The sequence below is a fragment of the Opisthocomus hoazin genome, chromosome 1, assembly GCF_030867145.1.
Source record: "Opisthocomus hoazin isolate bOpiHoa1 chromosome 1, bOpiHoa1.hap1, whole genome shotgun sequence".
NCBI classification, from domain to species: Eukaryota; Metazoa; Chordata; class Aves; order Opisthocomiformes; family Opisthocomidae; genus Opisthocomus; species Opisthocomus hoazin.
The window spans coordinates 109,059,647-109,079,689 of record NC_134414.1 but is presented as its reverse complement, the minus strand read 5'-3'; the positions used below and the strand labels follow the sequence as shown (position 1 = coordinate 109,079,689).

The 20,043-nt window shown below is 46.7% G+C and overlaps 2 protein-coding genes across 5 annotated transcripts in view; one reads left to right on the top strand and one right to left on the bottom strand.

Annotated features, from left to right (window-relative positions):
- The first annotated feature begins 3,473 nt into the window (after positions 1-3,473).
- On the top strand, positions 3,474-9,471 carry SOD1 (superoxide dismutase 1). The gene is made up of 5 exons (XM_075433033.1): positions 3,474-3,620; positions 4,949-5,042; positions 5,525-5,594; positions 7,821-7,935; positions 8,883-9,471. The coding sequence occupies exons 1-5, from the start codon at positions 3,546-3,548 to the stop codon at positions 8,991-8,993; spliced, it is 465 nt and encodes a 154-aa protein (XP_075289148.1). The 5' UTR covers positions 3,474-3,545; the 3' UTR covers positions 8,994-9,471.
- Positions 9,472-11,499: 2,028 nt separating this feature from the next.
- SCAF4 (SR-related CTD associated factor 4) overlaps positions 11,500-20,043 on the bottom strand; it is a 48,563-nt gene continuing 40,019 nt past the window's right edge. For all 4 annotated transcript variants that reach the window (XM_075433001.1, XM_075433024.1, XM_075433011.1 and 1 more), the window contains one exon: positions 11,500-13,873. In XM_075433001.1, the coding sequence (XP_075289116.1) occupies positions 13,032-13,873 (842 nt within the window). In that variant the 3' untranslated portion in view covers positions 11,500-13,031. The remainder of the gene's footprint in view (positions 13,874-20,043) is intronic.

Here is a 20,043-nt window from a genome sequence, read left to right as displayed (position 1 = left end):
GTTAATAGCCAAAGATCTGCTCCAGGAGCAGGAGGGACTGCTCTGCTCCAGCCCCGCTGGGGTTATCGCTCGCTAGAACACAAGGTTGCGGAGAAGAGACAGTTGTCCACTTTCCTGCATGCTGGGACGAGCACGTGTTGGGATGAGCACATCCGTACTGATCTCACCAGCAGCGTCCCCTCCAGACACATGTCCAAGGAAATAACAGGCCCTTATGAAGGACCATTATTCAAAATACATGCTGTTTCTGTTTACTTTTCTTAAGGGAAGAGAATAAACATAAAAAATTACATTAATGCAGATTCGTGAACAGTGATCTTGCTGAGTGAGCACCTATGCATACAAGCTCAGGAGATCTGGAGCGACATTTACCACTGCAGTTTTATTTTCACCCCGTGTTTTTCCAGAACAGTCATCACTAGTAGAAAATACTATGTATTTGCACAAGGTGCTAGAAGTATGGTTGCCATGGGAATCACCACCCTCCAAATTCCCTAATTTTTTAATCCACATAAAATCTTGATCAGAAAGCATGTCAATGTGCTGCATGGGCTTTACACTAGATATATGGCGTATTTTTACAGTACATTTTTACAGGTTTGGGATTTGCTACTTTTGCACATTTTGCTTAGAAGTTTATTAGCTTCTGCCTACATAGATTGGCCTTCTGTTAACCTACATCACACAGTAATTATTTCATTTCCCCCTCAAGTTGGCAAAATAGGAAATAACTGTCTCGGAGCCTAGTTCTACAGAGATCCTTGTGTGTCTACCCTTGTGCCGTGAGAGCAACCCTATTGATCAACACTAAAAACTGCTTCACTCCCCTGCTACAACAGATATGCTTTGCTGGCAACTGCAGCACGGGGCGAATACACAAAGCCGTGTGTCCACCCAGCCCTAAGCCTGTCCCTCCCGTACTCATTCCAACCCTCTGGGCCCCAGATCAGCCCCCTTTATCACCAGTTTACCTACAAAGATGCAGCCAGGCCCAAGCCCTCTGCATCTTCCCAAGCTGGGCTGGCAGAACCAGGGTATGGGGCAAAGGAGGATGTCAAACAGGAAGTGCCAGAGTTGTGGGATTTTTTCACCTGCTGGTGAGATTGAAGAAAATAAATGAGTTAAAAGGAAGTATGTGGGAGAAAACAAAACAACCCTTCCCTGGCTTCTTGTATAAGACTTCTGTGAAAAAGTACACCTGTAAGCCAATACTTTTATACTTTTATTGTACTTGTGAAAGAAAAGAATAGCAGAAAACACTCTAAAGGGTGAGGCTATGTCCTATGATCTCTTTTTGCATGTGCCAAACTCTTGTATATGAGTTCATGAAATTCACATTTCTCCTTTAGTCTCCTACTGCTGATCTCTTCATCATGATGTCTCTCAGCACACCAGCTTTGTTGGCTGCATTCTGCCTAACTTGGGCGTCAGGCACCTCAGAGTACCTTCACACATAACCTAATATTAATGCCTAATGCAATGAATCTCTGAAAACATTACTTCAGATTATTTCACTTCACATACTGAGGAAGCCTGACACATCTGGATCTTACCCATCTGCTTGTCCTACATTCATGCAGAGGCATGAAGAAGGGCAGATCTTGAAAACTTGCTTCCAGGAAGGAAGGAGTAAACCTGCCTGATAAAAACACAGGCAGAATTGGAGATAGGCCTAAAAATAAGAGAAGCCCTATAACACAGCACTCAAGATGCCCCTCTTTACGAAAGGGCACTGACAAGTAAAGACAGTGATATGGGAAGCCAAAGATGACTGAACGTAAAACAAGTCACTACTATCCCTCCAAGTTTACAAACTGTTTTTAATCAAACAAGATTCGCCTCGAGGGCACTGGAATCTTTCCTCTTGATCTAGCAAGCATTCAGGGTGGTGCAGGTTGTGCCATGAGCACAGACCTATTTGCTCATCAGTAATTTACAGAGCCTCTTCTCTCCAGGAATGAAACTCCAGTGCCAGGCTGCCTCTTAGACAAGAAGCTGCCCAGCTGTCCTTCTCTCTCAGCTTCTTTCCAGCATTAAGCTAAAAATTTTTACCTGTCTCTCAGACAAGCAGTCTCCACGTATTTATGTGGGGTTTTTTCCCCTTCTTCTGCTTTCTCAATCAGAGAAATACACCACTCAAGCAAACAAATCCCTGTTTCTTTCAGTCATGCCACCTGAGCCATGACTTGGGTCTCACGGCTGAGTCTCATGAGGGAAACAAACCTTGTACATCCTTCTCTGACCACACGGCATTCTCAGTCAGGTGACTTCAAACCACATGGGCTTTAAGTCACTTATACCTCAGTCATATGCACAGATTACCTGAAGTCCCAGGTACTGTAAAATAATTTTGTGCCTCTGACTTAAATTCTCCATCAACAACACCGCAGAAAATCAGGCAATGTGCGTTTGCCAAAGGAAGTAATTCCATGCAATCTTTCATTCTTAAAATGCTCGAAGGTTATAGATCTTTGCACAAAACTGCAGAGCTGTATGCTCCCCAAGTCTGGTGTTAACCATCCCTTGGAGTCTAAGGTTTGCCAGTGTTATCAGCGTGGAGAGAATGTCTTTTATCATCTCTCTCCTACGCATCCCTCAGACAAGGAGCGGTCCACGGCCACACCAAGGCGCTTCCCGTTTTAAGCAGAGCTCTGTGCTGTGTACCACACGCCCAGCCCATTAATGCAGGCAGCCTGTATGCAAAGGCATCTCCAAGATAAAGTCAGCAGCTCGGCACAACCAGCTTCACGCTGTAACTCAGACACTTTCTGTACAAAACACCTCCTGGGCAGGGCAACCATTTGGAAATGCAAAGCTGCTCGGAGGCAACTTCAAACTCCCATTTCAGACGGGAGCTCACGATGCGACACACCTCAGTTAGGGCAACACTGGAAAACAGCCCCCAGGGGAAGGAAAAGCTGCGGAGATACTACAGGAAAAATGTTTGCAGAAAGGGAGAACACTGCTGCTGCTGCTCCTCCTCCTCCCCACGTCACCACCTTAGGGCACCTCTACGAAAAGAGATTTTCGATGTTCGGATGAAATTAGAAGACCGAAAAAATGAGGCCTGGCGGACGCTTTCAAGCGAGCCCGCGCGGGTCACACGGCCTCCTCGGGGCCCCAGCGAAACGCAGCAGCAAATTCCCTCAGGCTCGCGAGAGAAAACGCGGAGCTGGCCCAAAGCGCGGGTCTGACGCCCCTCCCCCCGCCTAGGCCGCCGACAGCGGAGGCCCCGCTCCCCCCGCGCCCGCCCAGCGGCCGCTCCCGCCCCGACCGCCCGCAGCGGCACCGCCCGCAGCGGCCGCGGCCGCCGTTACGCACCGCCCCCGCAGCGCCAGCGCGCCGCTCACCCGCGTTCGCTCCGCGGAGCGGGTGCCGCTGATTGGCCGAATAATTGCGCGAGGAGACCCGAGAGCGCAGCGCGATTGGCCCCGGCGCTGACGGACCGCCCTATATAAGGGGCTCGGGAGGGGCGGGGCCCCTAGTCCTGAGGCGCTGCGGGGCAGGTGGTGTGCTGTGCGCCGCTCTCCGGCCGCCGCGGGAAGATGGCGACGCTGAAGGCTGTGTGCGTGATGAAGGGGGACGGCCCCGTGCAGGGCGTCATCTACTTCCAGCAGCAGGCAAGGGCTGGCGGCGGGCGCGACCCCGTCGCTCTGTAGCTCTCCCTGGGGACTCGCCAGCCCGCGGTGCTGAGTCATTGCGCGGGGTGGGCGGCGCGGCGCTCCCTTCCCCTGCTTTCCTCCCGGGGGGCGGCGGAGGCGGCCGGCGGGAGCCGCGCTGGGCGGGCTGGGCTAGGCGTGGGCCGCTCTCCCGCCGGCTGCGGCGGTGGGAGGGAGCGGGGCTGTTGCTCTGGCTTCCCCCTGAGTCAGGCAGCGAGGGGCTGCGACGAGGCTGGGCCCGCCTGGGGCCGCGGCGGCTGGGCCGGCGGTGGTCGTGCGTTCGCTGCGCCGGGCCGAGCTCGGTGCTGGAGCCGGACCTAGCCTTCTTCGGGGCTTGTTTACCGCTTTCCGAGGAGGGCTTAACGGAGCTTTAATTGTTAAGTGGCCAGAGCCGCTTTAACACTCAGTCACTTAGTAAAGAAGTTGGGTCTGCATACCAGCAATACTGTATCTGTCGAGGAGCAATCATAGAATGGTTTGAGTTGAAGGGACCATAACCTTCATGTAGTTCAACCCCCCTGCTATGGGCAGGGACACCCTCTACCACATCAGGTTGCTCAAAGCCCTGTCCAGCCTGGTCTTGAACACTTCCAGGGAGGGGGCAGCTACAGCTTCTCTGGGCAACCTGTGCCAGGGCCTTGCCACCCTCATCATAAAAAATCTGTCTTATGTCTAATCTAAATCTAGCCTCTTTCAGTTTAAAGCCATTATCCCTTGTCCTGTCACTGGATGCACTTGTAAAAAGTCCTGCTCCAGCTTTCTTGAAGCTCCCTTTCAGGTACTGGAAGGTGGCTGTGAGGTCTCCCTGCAGCTGTCTCTTCTCCAGGCTGAACAGCCCCAACTTGCTCAGCCTCTCCTCACAGGAGAGGTGCTCCAGCCCTCTGATCATTTTTGTGGCCCTTCTCTGGACCCACTCCAACAGGTCCATGTCTTTCCTGTGCTGGGGGCTCCAGAGCTGGATGCAGGACTCCAGGTGGGGCCTGATGCTGGCTTCAGGGTTACTTGTGCTTCCAAATAGAAGTACATGATCATTCTCAAAAGCAAACAAACCTTTTGCTTGTTCATGCATAATAGGAAGAGTATGTTGTAGATGGATGAATAAGTGGAAATATTCTGTGGAATACTGTATTTGCATATAGAATTGGTTAACATAGCATGGTTGTTCATGTGGTGGTAGCGGAACTTGTAGTGGAGTCTCTAGTGCTTTCTGTTAATTAGGAAGCATCGCTTGACACAAAGCTATTTAATGCTGTAGTCATTTTGGTGATAACAAATTCTTTCTGTTAAAGGGTGATGGACCAGTAAAAGTTACTGGAAAAATCAGTGGCTTGGCTGATGGAGATCATGGCTTCCATGTCCATGAATTTGGGGACAATACAAATGGTAAGATCTCCATCCAAGCTTTTGAGTTACATCTGTAATGTAATTGCTTAGCTATAAAGAGCTTCTTTTAGTGTTGCAGCAGCAACTAGTAGCAGTCTACTTAGTGGGTCTCAATTCTGTTTCAAGAAATGATGACATTTCTTAAGGAATTACTTGCCATTTAATACTTGCAACATGTTTAGATCTGACATAACAATCACTAACCTAAATACTTTGATAACCTAGTGTTAAGAAATAAGAAAGCTTTCAACTGAGCCCAGAGTGTTCTAGAATGAGTAACCTTACTTTATTGAACTTGTAAATCTGTAGTAGGTTGGTTTCCTCTAAAGGGTTAGTAGAACATCTAACAGGAGAGTAACTATTTAATCAGTAATGACTTTAGTTCCTCTGGCTATAGTGCTACCTTGGTGTGCTGTATAAGCAACAGATTTGAAGTGACTACTGCAAAAAAATCTGCTGTTGATGGCTGTGTTGTGTTTCAGGCTGTACCAGTGCAGGTTCTCACTTCAATCCTGAAGGCAAGCAGCATGGTGGACCACGTGATGCAGAAAGGTGAGTTTAATGTGCCCGGCCTCTTACTGGGTACCTACGCAATGCAGCAGCCATCTGAGTGCTGCTTTGTGCTTGGGAGGCCACTGCATGAGTAATGCTAGGACAATACCAGAAGAAAATTGGTACTTCCACCAGGACTTCTAGGGTCACTTAAAGACTCTGATAACCATTCAGTGATTTGTTAGACACTTAGCTCTAAGACTGCGGGTAAAGTGTAGTCTTTGGGACATATTCTTGATTTTATTGTAGCTTGGGGAGAAGAGGAAATAAAGGCTCTTACAGAGTGAAGGTTCCTCAGGGGGTGAGTGGAGGGAGTTCATGTGTTAAAGCTGGTTTTGATTAGTGGTGATTTGCTTCTGTCAGGGCCAGCTTTTGACAAGAGTGGCCCTAAACTGTCAATTGTTGAGCTGCATGCAGGCTCCTGTGATGGATCAGGGCCATCAATGGAAGGCCCTGAGGCTTCAAGGGAGACAGCACAATGAATACAAAGCTCTGAGTGCCCAGGCATGGTGGCTGTTTATGGGATGCGCTGGGCTGTTCTGGGCCTGTTAGCTTAGGTGCAGTACTCCTGCAGTATGTATTCCTCAGGGGTTGCGTGCTGTGTGTAAGTACAGGGTCTGATGCTTATGCTAATACCTCTGTACCTCAGTGGGAGCTGAGATCTAGTTCGGCCCCTGGAAGCAGTTTTCATAGTCCAGTTACCTTCAGGGAACCCTTGCACGTTTGAGACCTGATGTCTGAGCAGCTGGTTTAAATAGTATGCTGGCTGGGACTGGAGACTGGGAGGGGGCTGCGCAAGAGCTGAAGGCCAGTGTGGTAGTGAGTGGAGCTAGGAGCAGCTGTAAGGCTGGTCTTGCACAGGTAGGGTCTGGACTGGCATTGGGGCCAACTTGGTGTTGTGATGAGCCTTTGAATGCTTACATTTATGTCCATAACTGCACCTTCTGTGACTGATAAATTCATACCTGAGTGATCAGTGGCATGCCAGACCAAGCAAGCTGGCTGCTAGCCAGCTGTCTGGATGACAGAGCAGCATGAAATGGTGTGCTCCCGGGCTGCATGGGCAGCCAACTGCTCCAGTGCTAAAGGTCAAAACTGCATGAACATCATGGTTTCTGCTGGTTCTGTTTTGTCAAATCCTGCTTCTGGTGTAACCTGCCTGCTCAGGCAGCTGTAGGCTGGGGAATTCCTTAGGAGGGTATGAAAACTAGATCATGTTTTTTTCAGGGTAGAGTTGAAACAATTGGACTGAAGCTTTCCAGAAGCTTGAATCAAGCAAATTCCTAAAGGGAAAAATGCCCTTGACTTGATTTTTGTAGGACTTGGTTAAAAGTATGAGATTTGTGCTATGCTGTCTAAGAAGTTGGTAGTCAGCATCCAGTGAGCTAAGCTGGTCACCGTGCACGCATGGAGAGTTAGAAAAAAGCTACTATTCCAGGTTCTAAGTCTGCATGGAAGAGTCTTGCAGAGCATTGCCAGCTTGGTTTTTTGAGTGATTTAAGGCAGATGTGTAAGAAACAACATGCTGAAATGTCCAGAAGTTCAGTGAAAACTGAACTGCTTGAGGCTTAAGGGAAGCCCTAGTGGAGATCTGGCTCTGATAAAAACTGCGGTAGGGTGCAATGCCAGGTGCATGGGAAGATGCCAGGCAAACTCAGTCATCCCTGGTACTGATTAGAACTTAGCTAGCACTTAATGCATTCCCTTTGACCTGTCACTTGACAAACTGCTTTTACTAATCCTGTTTAAACCTAAAGCCTGCAGCTGCTCGTGGAATAGCTGATTTATGATAAATGTTAAAAGCTTGTAAGAATAGTGGCGGTGTTTACACCAAATCTTTCATGTGCAGGAAATGCTATTTCACCTAATTGGAGAGACTTTGAGCAGAGGGAGATGCCATCAGTATGGAGGAATTCTTGGCTGAGCTGCGTGCTGTTGGCCTGGCTTGTTAGGGAGTGGTGGCATTTTTTTCCCCAATGTTGACTAACCTTCCAGTTTAAGTTCTACCTAGGACTGAATTTTAAACATCCCTTGAACTAAAGGAGTTAAAATAGTGGAAGTGTTCAAGATTGACTGGTGGTGGTAAATGAAGACATGTGCTGTTTAAGATAAGATGGGAGAGTACCTGAGTGTAGTAACTATGGGTATTGTATTGTCCAGGCCATCACACAGAGGAGCTTTCAATGCAACCAAGTTTTCTATGAGTTTCTCTACATCTTTGTGTAGGCACGTGGGAGACCTTGGCAATGTGACTGCTAAAGGAGGAGTGGCAGATGTGAACATAGAAGATGCCATAATTTCTCTTAGCGGACCACATTGCATCATCGGACGTACCATGGTGGTAAGTGTGTTGTTGCCTACTTGGATGCTTCAGGGAACTCTAGAGCAGTCCTGCCAGCGAGCGGAGACTTTTTGGTGCTGGAGGCCAGTCCGTGGTGTTTGTTATAGAACTGGTAGTGCAAGATTTCCAATGCGGGGAGCTCTTTGAAGCCCTGCCCGGAATTCCTCTGTGTTCTCATGGCCGTGAAGTGCCATGCTATCTTTGCTATCTGCCTGTCTTCTGGAGATGCTCCTCTCCATTTAACTTTGCCTCTTCCAGCTGAGAGTGACTAAAGCAACCAGGTTTGAGGAAGGAGCTGGTGGTCTGGCACAAATGCTGTCACTGGAAGGTGTGGCAGTGGGCACTCTGGGACACTGTTCACTGGTACTGGTCTGGTAGCCGCTGGTGTAACTTGTGCCATGGCATCCCAGGGAAGGAGTGGGGAAAAGGCTGAGCGGGCTCAGCTGCAGGTGAGCCCTGTCAGTCTCGCTTCCCCTGGGACTCCAGTGTGTGCGGAGCGCGCTGTGCTCCTCCTGCGTGCACCAGGCATGGGCTGACGGCTGTGGAGCAGGGGGGCTTGTAGGGTAGCACTTTAGGTGGGGTGGCCAAGGCACTGCGTCCCCGCAGTGTGGCAGTCAGCCTTGTGTAGTCAGGGTGACCTCGAATGGCAGGTCCAAGTGTGCTCTTGGACTAGTGATAACGCTTTGAGACGTGGTGTTCTGGTGACTTCCAGTTCAAGCAATCTCAGCTGAAGGCAACTCATCTTTTTAGCCAAGCCTGATCAGAAGTTTTTAGCATGTGTATTGATTTGGCGTTCAGCATCCTGTGATTACAGTAGGTTCTCTGTTGTGTAACACTCCCTGCTGGCAGCTGGCAATACCGCTTGTCACTGCTGCTATGAATGAGTAGTGAAAATGTTGATTAGCTATGCAATAACATGAATTAAGGTATCTTCAATTCTCTTTTAGGTCCATGAAAAATGTGATGACCTGGGTAGAGGGGGAGATAATGAGAGCAAAGTAACTGGAAATGCTGGACCTCGTTTAGCTTGTGGTGTAATTGGAATAGCAAAGAGCTAAGTATTGTATGTGAAATGCTTAAGATGAGTGGTAAATGGGCTGTATTTCATTGCAAGTGCTGTACTTGCCCTTCCTTGTGCAAGCAAAAGATTTATCACTTAATCTCATTACTACTCTGCGTTCTGACTATCACTTAAACTGGTGAAGACTGACTTAATTTTGTATGATGTGTATTGCAATTAAAGTGACCCTGATGGAATGTCTTTGTAGTCTTCTGCTAAAGCATCTGCTGTAACCATTAAGTGTAGCTTTACTAACTTTAACTCCCGTTCTGTGTAATGGAAGATGTGTGGTAGTGATCACATCCCGAACACCAAAACCTCTGGCACACTGTGGATTTGGAGGATTAGCCTTACGAGCTGTAGCAAGACTGCTCAACAAAGAGCAGTAGGCACTGAATGGATTGGGGCTTCCTCCTGGCAAAGTTGCAGCATTTGTAGGTTTCAAACTTGTGTAATAAACTTGCTGGGCAAATACACCTTTGTCTTGCTGTCTATAAAAAAACCCAAACCCAGACCCCATACCCCTACCTGCTGGCTTGCCCACACGGAAAGGCAGGGCTGGACTTCATGGTGTCAGCAGTGAATGTGGTGTGGACACCAACAGCATCCACCCAGCTGCTGCCAGCCAGTTGCCCCAGAGCAGGCAGGACCTGAGCTCAGCCAGCCTGTTTGTTGCTGCTTGCGCTGACCTGTGGCCTCCTCTGGCAGGATCCCGTGGTCTGGGGTAAGAACCTGACACCCTCTGCATGTTGTGGCCCAGGGACGACTGCTGCTTTGCAGAAATGCCACCTCAACTGTGTGTGAGGCATGTGGCTGCTGGCTGTATGTGTGTGGGGGTGAAGCCTTCAGCGCCTGGAATGGTCTGGCTCTGACATGTGGCCTTGTGCCTTGTCTGGGCCTCTGGCTGTGTGGGTCAGACTGCTCTGGGCTGGTGTGTGGTGGGAGTCTGGATGTGTTGGTGAAGATGGCTCCTTCCTCTGAGCTGTGCGGGAGCATCTGCTGTGGAACAGGCCTTTGCTTGAGAAGGATACACACAGCCAGAAGTTCTGTACTTAATTTCATCTGGCTTTTCAGCAGTGTAATCGCAGTATTGCTAGTGCAAGCTTTCATTGTTTTCTGGTGTCTTAAACGCAGATTTCCAAGTCTTTCAATAAAGAAAATTACTAATTTTAATGAAGACCTGTATCAGCATTCCTTTATCTTGTACGTAAGAGATATTCACAGAAGTAGCTGGTTGTAGTTCTAGGCATCTGCATTCCAGTGTAGCACATTACAAACACAGTGGCTTCTGGTAGCATGGTGAGGACACTGCGAAAGCACTTTAAACTTGCTTTTATTGTAGGTGGCAAGCAATGGTGTGCACAGTCTCGACCCATCTGTACCTTTTCCCATGGATTAGTCTGTGCTCTGATTCGCTGCTGCAGATGGTGACTGCACCTCTCAGCTCCCCCCTTAAGCACTGGAGGAGGCAGAACGCAGCACCCACAAATGCCACCATTGCGTCTTCGCATTTTACAAGTTGCGAAGACTCTCACGAAGGCGCCTCCCTGTTCCCTAAGGGTGAAAAGGGCAAATGCTTGTCTGACACCGGTGGAGCTGTAGCAGGGCGAGGGCTCTGGCAGCTCTCCTCGCCCAGCCCTCCTCGGTGCTGGCCTGGCTGCCTTGGCAGCCTGGGATATGCTGATCCTGACCCACCTCACCTGTTTTCTCTTGCTGGGTTCAAGGCCTGGCGCCGCGCTAGCCTGGAAGCTAATGTTGTATTGAAGGATGTGCAAGTAATGCTTGGTTTATGTACAAACAGATCATTGTAACTGGGAGGCATTGGCTCAGCAATGGAGGTACAAATTGCCAGCACTGTATTGCCTTTATTAGTAATGGATGCTTACGCTGAGCTAATTAATCTTCCAGTACGAATTTGTGGCTTATTTTACAGCCAGGAACTTGGTCGCTGTGGAAGGGTAAGACACTGTTAGTCTGGAGATGCTGCAAAGAGGGCGCATCGCCAGCAGGGTCACTGAACAACTACTGCTTGGAGGGCGGTAAGAAACTGTTCTGCAAAGCATGTCCAAAGTTTTCCTGCGCTTTGTTTTCAGCTTCCTAAAAAGGAATGGAGAGAATGCGAGGTGGCATTTGTGTGAACAGATAAGCCTTCCATCTCTTTCATGCTTGTCTTCAAATGTTTTAATAACATGTATTCATTAAAAAAAAAAAAATCCTACCTCCTTACAGAACCATGGTAGTTTTCACTAAAACAAGTCTTAAACAGACGTGTCTGGCTTTGTATGAAAAAAGTTAGTTCCACTTGCCCAGCATAAAACAAAACATTAAGGACACAGGTTTAACACATGGAAGCCGAGTTCACTACAAGTATGTAAACAGGTTTTTTTCTCTCTTTATTCTGCTATTGCAAGAACATAAAAATATAGGTCCTCTCCCCAGTCCGTAAGTCCACGTTTGCTTACCCAGCCCTCCTTCCAACCCCTCCCCCCCCGAAAAAACCCCTGTGCCGCAGAGCAGCTATGAAAAAGTACTGATGTAAGAAAGCAGCTGCCCTTCGCTTAGGGGAAAAACCCAACTTTAAAAGTAGAACACACCTATAGCAAGGAGGAAAAAAAAAATTAAATATGCACAGGATTCATACAATTTTTCCACTACACTTCTAGAGTTAAAACAAGTTTTGGCTGCGGGCCCGGTGCTGCCCGGGCGATTGGTGAGCGAGCGCGGTCAGGGGCAGAACTGCTGGGGCTCTGGCTCTGCTCCGTACACCGCAGCCGTCTTTTGAAACCGCTCGCGCCTGAAGGGCCGGCCACCAAGAACCGGTGTTTGCCCCCTTCAAAGTACGTACGTGACACGGAGAGAAGATGGTGAAACTTACACAAACACAAGAAAACGCGTTCTTTGTCCATCAGTCCAATAGGCACAACACCAGGTGGGTAAAATCTTCCACCTACCTCTTGCGGGACTACAGGAGGTAGACATCGTTAACACAGACAGCGGCAGCAGCCCAGACTTGTGCGAGCGAAGAGGCAGCGTTTTAAAATCCTCCGGCACCCTCCCGCCTCCCTTCCTGTTCTCAGCCCCATTTAAAAAAAAAATAGGTTAACGTTTTAAATTGTGTTTTGGTGTCTTTGATTTCTCTCTCACCCTGCTTTCCCAAAACCATCAGTGAATAACAAGTACAAAAGACGCTGAGCTGGTGTGCTCCCCAGCCCACCACAGACAGTAATTTTATAACATCACAAGCAGAGCAGACCAAGTACGTCTGAAGGCGTCCACTTTTTTTAAAAAGGCAAATTAGGGCAATGTTTACCACAGAACCAGTTGGAGGGGGAGGAAAAAGAAAAAAAAAAGAAAAACAGAAAGAAAAACCTGATTGCATTGCAAACACTAAACAGTGAACTAGTCAATTAACATTTTAAAACCACTAACTTTTACCTAGTATGGTCAAGTAGATCATTAAAATGCAGCGATCTAAAAATCAAGATGACTATTACAAATAAAAATTTGCTTCTGTGAATAGCTACACAAACAGATGTACTTCTTTTAACAAATATAAACAAAACAGTCTAATTTAGACTCCATTACAGCATTAACAGTTCAAACTTTTAAGATGTTGAACGCTCCTTTTCCGCTTCAGTGCAGTGTAGGAAGAATAGCACACGTTAAAGTTTGTTACGAAAATAGAGTTTATTAAAAACACATCCCTATTGTTTTGAGGCGCTTTCACCGTTACCTTTTCTTAAATTAAAAAAAAAAAATAGAAAGCACTTCTACTTCTGATTTGTAAACTTTTTAAAGTCAAAACTTTAAAAAAGTTACAGCAAAAATGGGTAATATTTTAATCATATCTTCAGCATCTCATGTTATGTTGTGGCTATTTTAAATAGAAGGGAAGCAATCAAATTGCTTACAATTCCCCACCAACTACCGAGGGGCTGCGGTATAAGCAGAAGCGCGTATGATACAGCAGACTGTACAACTCTAAAGCTCTACGCTCCGACAAATGTCACTGTCGTCTTTCGACAACTGCCAGTCTCTAGCGAGGAGCCTCCGCCGCTGAGCCCAGATCCTTGTCCGCCTGCTCCGCAGATGAGGTAGCCTCGGGCGCCAGCTCTCCGACAGGCTGTGCGCCCGCGGGTTCAGCCTCTCCCGCAGCAAGTTCGGAAACAATGTCTGCGTCTTCCATTTTGCCGCTATGAGACTCGTGGTTTTTGTCGCCGTCTGCCATCTCCAGCTTCTCCTTCCCTCGATTCTCCTCCTTGTCTCTGCGAGACTCCCTGTCTCGCGAATCTCTCTCTCTGTCTCGATGGCCACTGGACCGCCTGGTTCTGTCCTCCAAGTCCCTGTGTCTGTCGCGCTCGGGGCTTCGTCTTCCCCAGTCTCGCCTGTCACGATTACCAAGGCGCTCGTGGTCTCGGTCATCGTTACGGTTGCCGTAGCGCTCACGATCGTTCTCTACCCGATTTCCAAAAGATCTCCGGCCAAACCTCTCCTGGTCTCTGTTAGGCGTGAACGTCTGCCGGTCGTTCCTGAACTGCCTCCCGTCCCTGTTGTTATCCTCGGGCCCGCCTGGCGCCCCGCTCCCTGGCATCCCCCCAGGTCTCACAAAGTGACCCGGCGGCGGGAAGGGGGTTTTCATTCCGTGGGGGGGAGGCATCCCAAAGCCCCCTGGCCCTGGCCCCGGCGGGGGCCCTCTGTGCATCATGTGGGGAGGCATGTGTCGCGGTGGCATCAAGGGGAAGCGCTGCAGCGGCGGGGGCGGCATTCCTGGCGGTCGCTGGAGCGGTATCAGACCAGGCCGGGCACCCAGGAGGCCGGTGGATGGAGTCTGCAGCCCAACAACGGGGGCTGGCGGCGGCGGCGCCACTGCTTGAGTGCCTGGAACACAACACACACACAGACTAATATCAGAGGCTGGCAGGAGTGGGGGGAAAAAAGCACATTTTTCATCATTTCAAACACATCTTGTGGAATGAGTAACACCAAAAGGGGGGCGGGCAGCAGCCTGTGCCAAGCTTCCTGTGCTGGTTTACGTACTGTAAAGAGAGCATCGTCTTTAAACAGAACCTCGTGTTGCGCTAGGAGTAATTAATACTCAAATATTAGTAACTAATCACTTAGCCTAAAGGCTCCCTTTTGTGAAGAAGCCAGTGCCATTTTGGCAGTCAGAGCTCTTCTCGATCTCCAGCTCGGTGCCTGGCTTCGTCAACTGCCTGCCGACAAAACACCCTCCCAATGGGCTATGCTGCCTAGGCTTCCTCGTTAAAGATGCCTCCTCTCCTTTAGGCAGCTTTAAACCCCTTCTCCTCGATGATAAACATCAGCGAAATCGTATCTGGCTAAAACGCCTGAGATTTGCACGGGGTCACCAGCAGGGTTTTTCACGTGGAGAAGAGCCGGCAGATTCGGGACGCTGTGACGGGAGAGCTGTGCTCTCAGCAGGGCTGGGGCAGGAGCCGGAATGCACTGCCGTCCGCTTACCGTTCCAGAGAAGAGGGACACAACAAAGTTTAATTGTAGTCACATAAACTTTGCAATGTAAACTAAAAGGAAACACAACAGGTGATTTCTGGATTTTTTTTTACAGTTATCCACACTTTACAGCACGTACCCAATGCAAACTATTTTCCATTTCCATTCCTGGACTCTTGCTTTCAGCACAGTCTTCATAAGCGGAAAAAAAAAATTAACTCTCAAAATGTATCGTCTGAGAAAGCTCAGCCCAAAGCTTGTTGACATCAACGCAACGAGCCAGAATGACCGAGGATTACCGAGCTCCCGACGAGGACGTCGTACCGAGAAGCACGTGCCAGCCGACGCCGGGTGACTCCTTTTGTTCGAACTAGTAACGCTATTGTCTCACGCTCGCCACGGCCTCTACACCAGATCTGTCTTTCTGCTCACTACCAGCGATTTCCCTGAAAATAAGCTCCGTAGCTGAGCAAGCATGTGCTGTTTTTCAAACTCCCAAACTGAAATTTAAAAGGACCAACAGCTGCCAGCACAAGCACAAATCTCTCCTAACCCATCTTCTGTTCCTTTATAAATTTGTGGAGACTATAACTCATGTTTTATTTCCCCACATATTAATAACAACGAAAGTTAAGGATGCAGGTTACATACGATTTTGTAACGCCTGCCTTGGGTAAAACTGAAATGTCAATCAGGTATGCATATTAATAGTAGAATTAAATACTTGGCAGTGTCGGGTTGGTGAAAACTGCACTTTAATTTCAGCTTAATGAGCACGGGGGAGCAGACACCCCAAATAACCTTCCATTCAGCTGTTGCAGCTTCCCTCTTCCTCCAACCGATTTATTTAGCGCGTTTCTATCCCAGCGGAGCCTGAGCCTTCTGCAGAACGTAACTTGCTGCCCCATCAGTCACCACTTCTCACACCGAGAACACCTCTAACAGGACCCTCTGTGGCTGACTGCTCTTTACATTCGTGTTAGAAGGAAACTATTTCGCCCACCAGGAGAACTCCGGTAACAAAGCCGTGAATATTCTTCCAGTCCGTGGTACCATCTTACCTTCCCCTCCAAGCAGTCCCTTTTAAGTCACGGCCTGATAGGTCACACTCTTTGAAAGAAATGTTCCAGGAGCAACAGCTTTTTTTTGCTGGCGTTTTTTTCTTATTTCATTTCAAAACACAGAGCCCTCCCCTCTCCTCTTCATAGCCAGGGCTGGAAGTCACCTAGGTTAAACTCCTCCCATGACTTGGTACTACAGATCGGATGAGACAGACACACGGCTAACAGTGTCTTCCAAGAATGTTTCTTTACTGAACTCGGAGGTTTGGGCACTTCTTTTTTGTGGGTAAGTAAAATCTTCCACAGAAGATTAAAAGTAAAGCAGGAAAGAATAACTGAGATCTAATGAGCTGAAGAGGATAAGCATATGCTGCTGCTCTACAGCAGCAGAGTAGATGCGGGTTATGACAGCATGAACATGAGGCAACTGTGAAAAGATTTTTTAAATTCAACAAGTATGAGTAGTTTCTCAACCTTATTTTTACACAAAATGCAGCACAGAAGCAGCACAATGGTATCTGAAACTCGTTCTCTTTCAATCTGGACTACATCAGCAAGATAGCTGAACACTTTTTATTTGAAATCAGCCCACTCACATTTTCAGGCTGAAGTACGCTGTAGAAAGTACTACCGGAACTTCCTCGCTGTGCTGACAAATCAGACACCAATTAAAAATTTACTCTCAATGAGCTGTCCAGAAACGCACCCAGATTTACTGAAAACGCTCAGTAAAAGTAGTGGTACAGATTGCACATGCAATGTCTAGGAAAATTTAAAGCCCTCTGATATCTTAGATAGGCAAAGACAGCATGGCAAATTTAAATAGTTTGTCAAACGTGGAATGCCCTACCAGAGCTCCTAGAGAAGGAATAAAGTGGTTTAATGACCATCTCATACCTGGGCAGACGAGTGATGGAATTTTTCTGCCCCAGCCTGTATTTTATTCATTCTTTTCATAACTGTAAGCCTTTTTGTGGTAGCTAACCTTGTTTTCTTGCTTATGGCTATGAAATGCGGCCAGCCCTTTCACCAGCTGCTTACTCCGCGTAACTGGGCGACAACACAGCTTTTATTACAAGGTGTAGCTTTTAGCACCAGCAAGACAATCCTCAGGCCTGACACCTAGTATGTTCATTCTGTTCAAATGTGTAACAACATAGACTCCTTTCACACCTTGTTTTTATTTGTAACTTTTACCAGCAATGCACAGTGGAAGCTCCTCAGAACTTGCGAAGAGGGTTTACTAGGAAGAACACAGATGCAAGCGTACGAGGAAAACCCATCGCCACCACGAGTGTTGTTTCAGAGGTGCAAGAACAATCACACAGTGTAAAACGTTTCATAATTTCACTTTACTCGTAAGACATAGCCCAAAACGCTACAGCTGTCCTGAAGAAGTTTCTTCGATCCAGAGAGATCACAGGAGTCCTCCTTACTGTTTTGATAAATTAGGTAAAAAGCCAAATTTCTGTGTCACTGTAATTTAATTTCTGATTCTCTTCCCTTCTGGCTGGACAAATCCCACATTCCCCTGTGATAATTTTCAGTGTTACAAATGCTAACGTAACTGAGAACATAGCGTGGTGTTTTTGTTTTGTTTTTTTTAAACTGAACTCTGCTCAGTAAGCAATTAGTGTCTCACAATCCATTAAATTACTTCTCAGCTGTGCTGTTACAAGACAGCAAGGGCAGGAATGGTGTGTTCTGTATCTGACGCAGCAATCCTGCTTCAGATACACCTCCTCTGCAAATCTGATGGAAATACGTATAAGAACAAGAAGTCAAAAGCTTACAACTCCAGCAGAACGGGCTAAAGGTTTACACTTTGAGTTTGGTATGTTCTGCCACATTTAGCATGTCACATCAACTCTCCTGTTGTTCTCCAGCAGGGAATGTTGCATCTTAAAACCAGAGCATTAAATACTACCAGGAAATTCTTGAAAGAGGGACAATGTTGTAAGTCTTGTGTCTTTTTCTGGAGTTTGATATGGAATCCTTTAGACCAGGCCAAGACTGTAAAGAAAGAAAGCCTAAATATCGATTCACAGCCTAAATAACTTGCCGCAGATGACAACCAACACTTTTCAGGGCAGTCAAAGCCCATCACTGCCGCCAGCAGGAGCTTGCTCCTATTCAGGTAAGATGCTTAGACAAGGATGTGAGAGTCAAACTATGTTATGGGTACAGTGTTGGCTGCTGGTACTAAGACTTGTAAAATTCCTGCTTTATAAAACATAAACACTAAACTGATCCAGGTCAAGGGAATCATCAAGGCAAAACTGAATTCCATGACCGGTTCTGCAGAGTTCATGTTCCCTTACCTCTGAATTCTCATTCGGTAGTATTATGCAAGCAACAGTCATCCGTAATTAGCAAACATGCAGTGTTTGTTATGCTTTTAAAATGGGCTATTACCAGAAAACTGGAAAGGTATTAGGTTGTCACTGTTCATATCCTGTATTAATAAAAAGCTCATCCTTCCTGTGAAGGAAGTATCCACTTTATAATATAGCAATACTCTGAGGAGCTCAGAGAATATTGTAGTCTGCCTTTTCTCATTTAATGCAGATTACAAAAAGACCATGTAGTTACTTAAGCACAAACCAGCAAGGGAGAAAAGAGTAATAATTTAGCATGCTTTAACAGGAAAGGAATACCAAGTTCGATGAGAACTACAGTATAATTAATCTTTGATAATATGTGATTATCACTGTAGGAATTTTGGTAAAAAGAGCACTAGATCGGAACCTACAAACTGCAATATGGTGTATTTAATCAAGATAATAGATCACAGAATCTGAATATTTGAAACACAGCATCTGCAACAGCAGTTTATTACTGGTCCAAATTACAGCATTTGCTCAACACTAAGAACAAGGTGGCAAATCAAAAATGATTTAAAAGCCTGTCACTTTCTGCAATATGCACACGTAAAAGGAGTCTAAAAATATCTGCTCTGCAGACCATTTAAAAAATGACATATGAGCACACACTCACAAAACCAGTTACAGTCTGGATAATCTTGTTCAAATTAAGAACAAGAAGCTCTAACAGCAGCGAATATGATCAAGGATACAACTAAATCAAAACAACCTGAGGGTGGTTTTTAGAAGTCAGCACAAAAAAATTCAGACACAATGTCCATGAGGGATCACTCCTCCGAAGCACAAACATGTCTTTGTTGGAAGTGATGAAAGAATTACATCGGAAGAATGAATGAAATTAGTGGAGATGAAACAGAATGTAACTTACATTACTAAGAAAGCACATGAAATCTTACAATAATCAATTTAGAATTACTTTGTAACACATCTTCCATATAAAAACTGAACAGATAGATAGATAAGCTCCATTCTGAAGTTACAAAAATTAGAAAAGAGCTCCTGCGTTTGTACAGATTACATAAGGTGTTCTCAAGCAAGGTTTAGATTTCTATGACAGTCTCTTCAGGGCAATCTTCATTCCTTGAATTCAGCCTGCTGAAGTTCTTCTATCCTGCCCAAATATCCGAAGAACGTTTCTTCATTCTTCATGTTACACTACTCAAGCCCCTTCACACCTATTTCCCCAAGCAGAGTCCTCGTGACATACTTCACGATGCTGTCAAACAAATCTTTCTTCCACCTTCTTATCTCAGCTTGGAGAGCCACGGCACGGGAATGTTTAACGAGCACTTTGAGGAATTCGTGAGAAACCAGCCACACGATCAGCCATCTATTCAAACTGCTAAACCGTATACTTGCGAACATGAGGTCCTTTAGTCTGAAGCATTTGATTTCTCTTGCCTGCACTTTCCCACAGCTAACTGAGGGTGATGCTCTACCTACTCATTTACTTGGTCCAGTTCATTTGCCTCCGACCTGCGTAAGACTGGAGGCCAGGTACTAAGGCTACATTTAAACTGCCAAGCCTGCAAGCGCTTCTGGGCTCCGGGATGCATAAGCAGACTGCATCTCATGTCCGCACACGTGGTGAAACCCTGGCACACTCCATTTCCCATGCTTTGACTTCCCTAGGAGTGAAACCTGACACACAGAATGAAAAGGAAGGCAGGAATGACGATGCAGCCTGGCCAGCTCTTGAACTCAAGGATGGGGAGGGCAAGACTTCAAGGGACACTTCTTTGCTATCTAGATCAGCATGAGGGGCGGAAAACATCACCTATTTCACATTTTTATTCCACCCTAGGCAGAGATCAAATCTGGACTCTCACATGAAATTGGTAAGTGAATCAAAGTGGTTTTAAGAAGACAGTTTCATTTGTGTCAACCTACTGCAAAGTTTTAAAAGCAAAGAAACTGATATTAATCTTTTATCTTTTATAATGTAAAACATTATAATCTGTTTCTTCTAGTTTTCTTGTATCTTGTATCAGATTGTGAACAGTCCCCCTTAATTCCAAAATGCCATGATGGAAGGATTTCATGTAACATCTTGATTATAAATAACAATTTCTTAAAGTAAGACACTCATCCACAGAAAATGCTATTACTTAAGTAAAGACACAGATATCTA

Bases quoted from the DNA above. Each gene is read 5' to 3' on its own strand.
- SOD1 (XM_075433033.1), top strand. From the start codon at position 3,546: ATGGCGACGCTGAAGGCTGTGTGCGTGATGAAGGGGGACGGCCCCGTG. The intron at 5,043-5,524 runs GTAAGATCTCCA...GTTGTGTTTCAG, and splicing joins ATTTGGGGACAATACAAATG to GCTGTACCAGTGCAGGTTCT. The intron at 7,936-8,882 runs GTAAGTGTGTTG...ATTCTCTTTTAG, and splicing joins TCATCGGACGTACCATGGTG to GTCCATGAAAAATGTGATGA.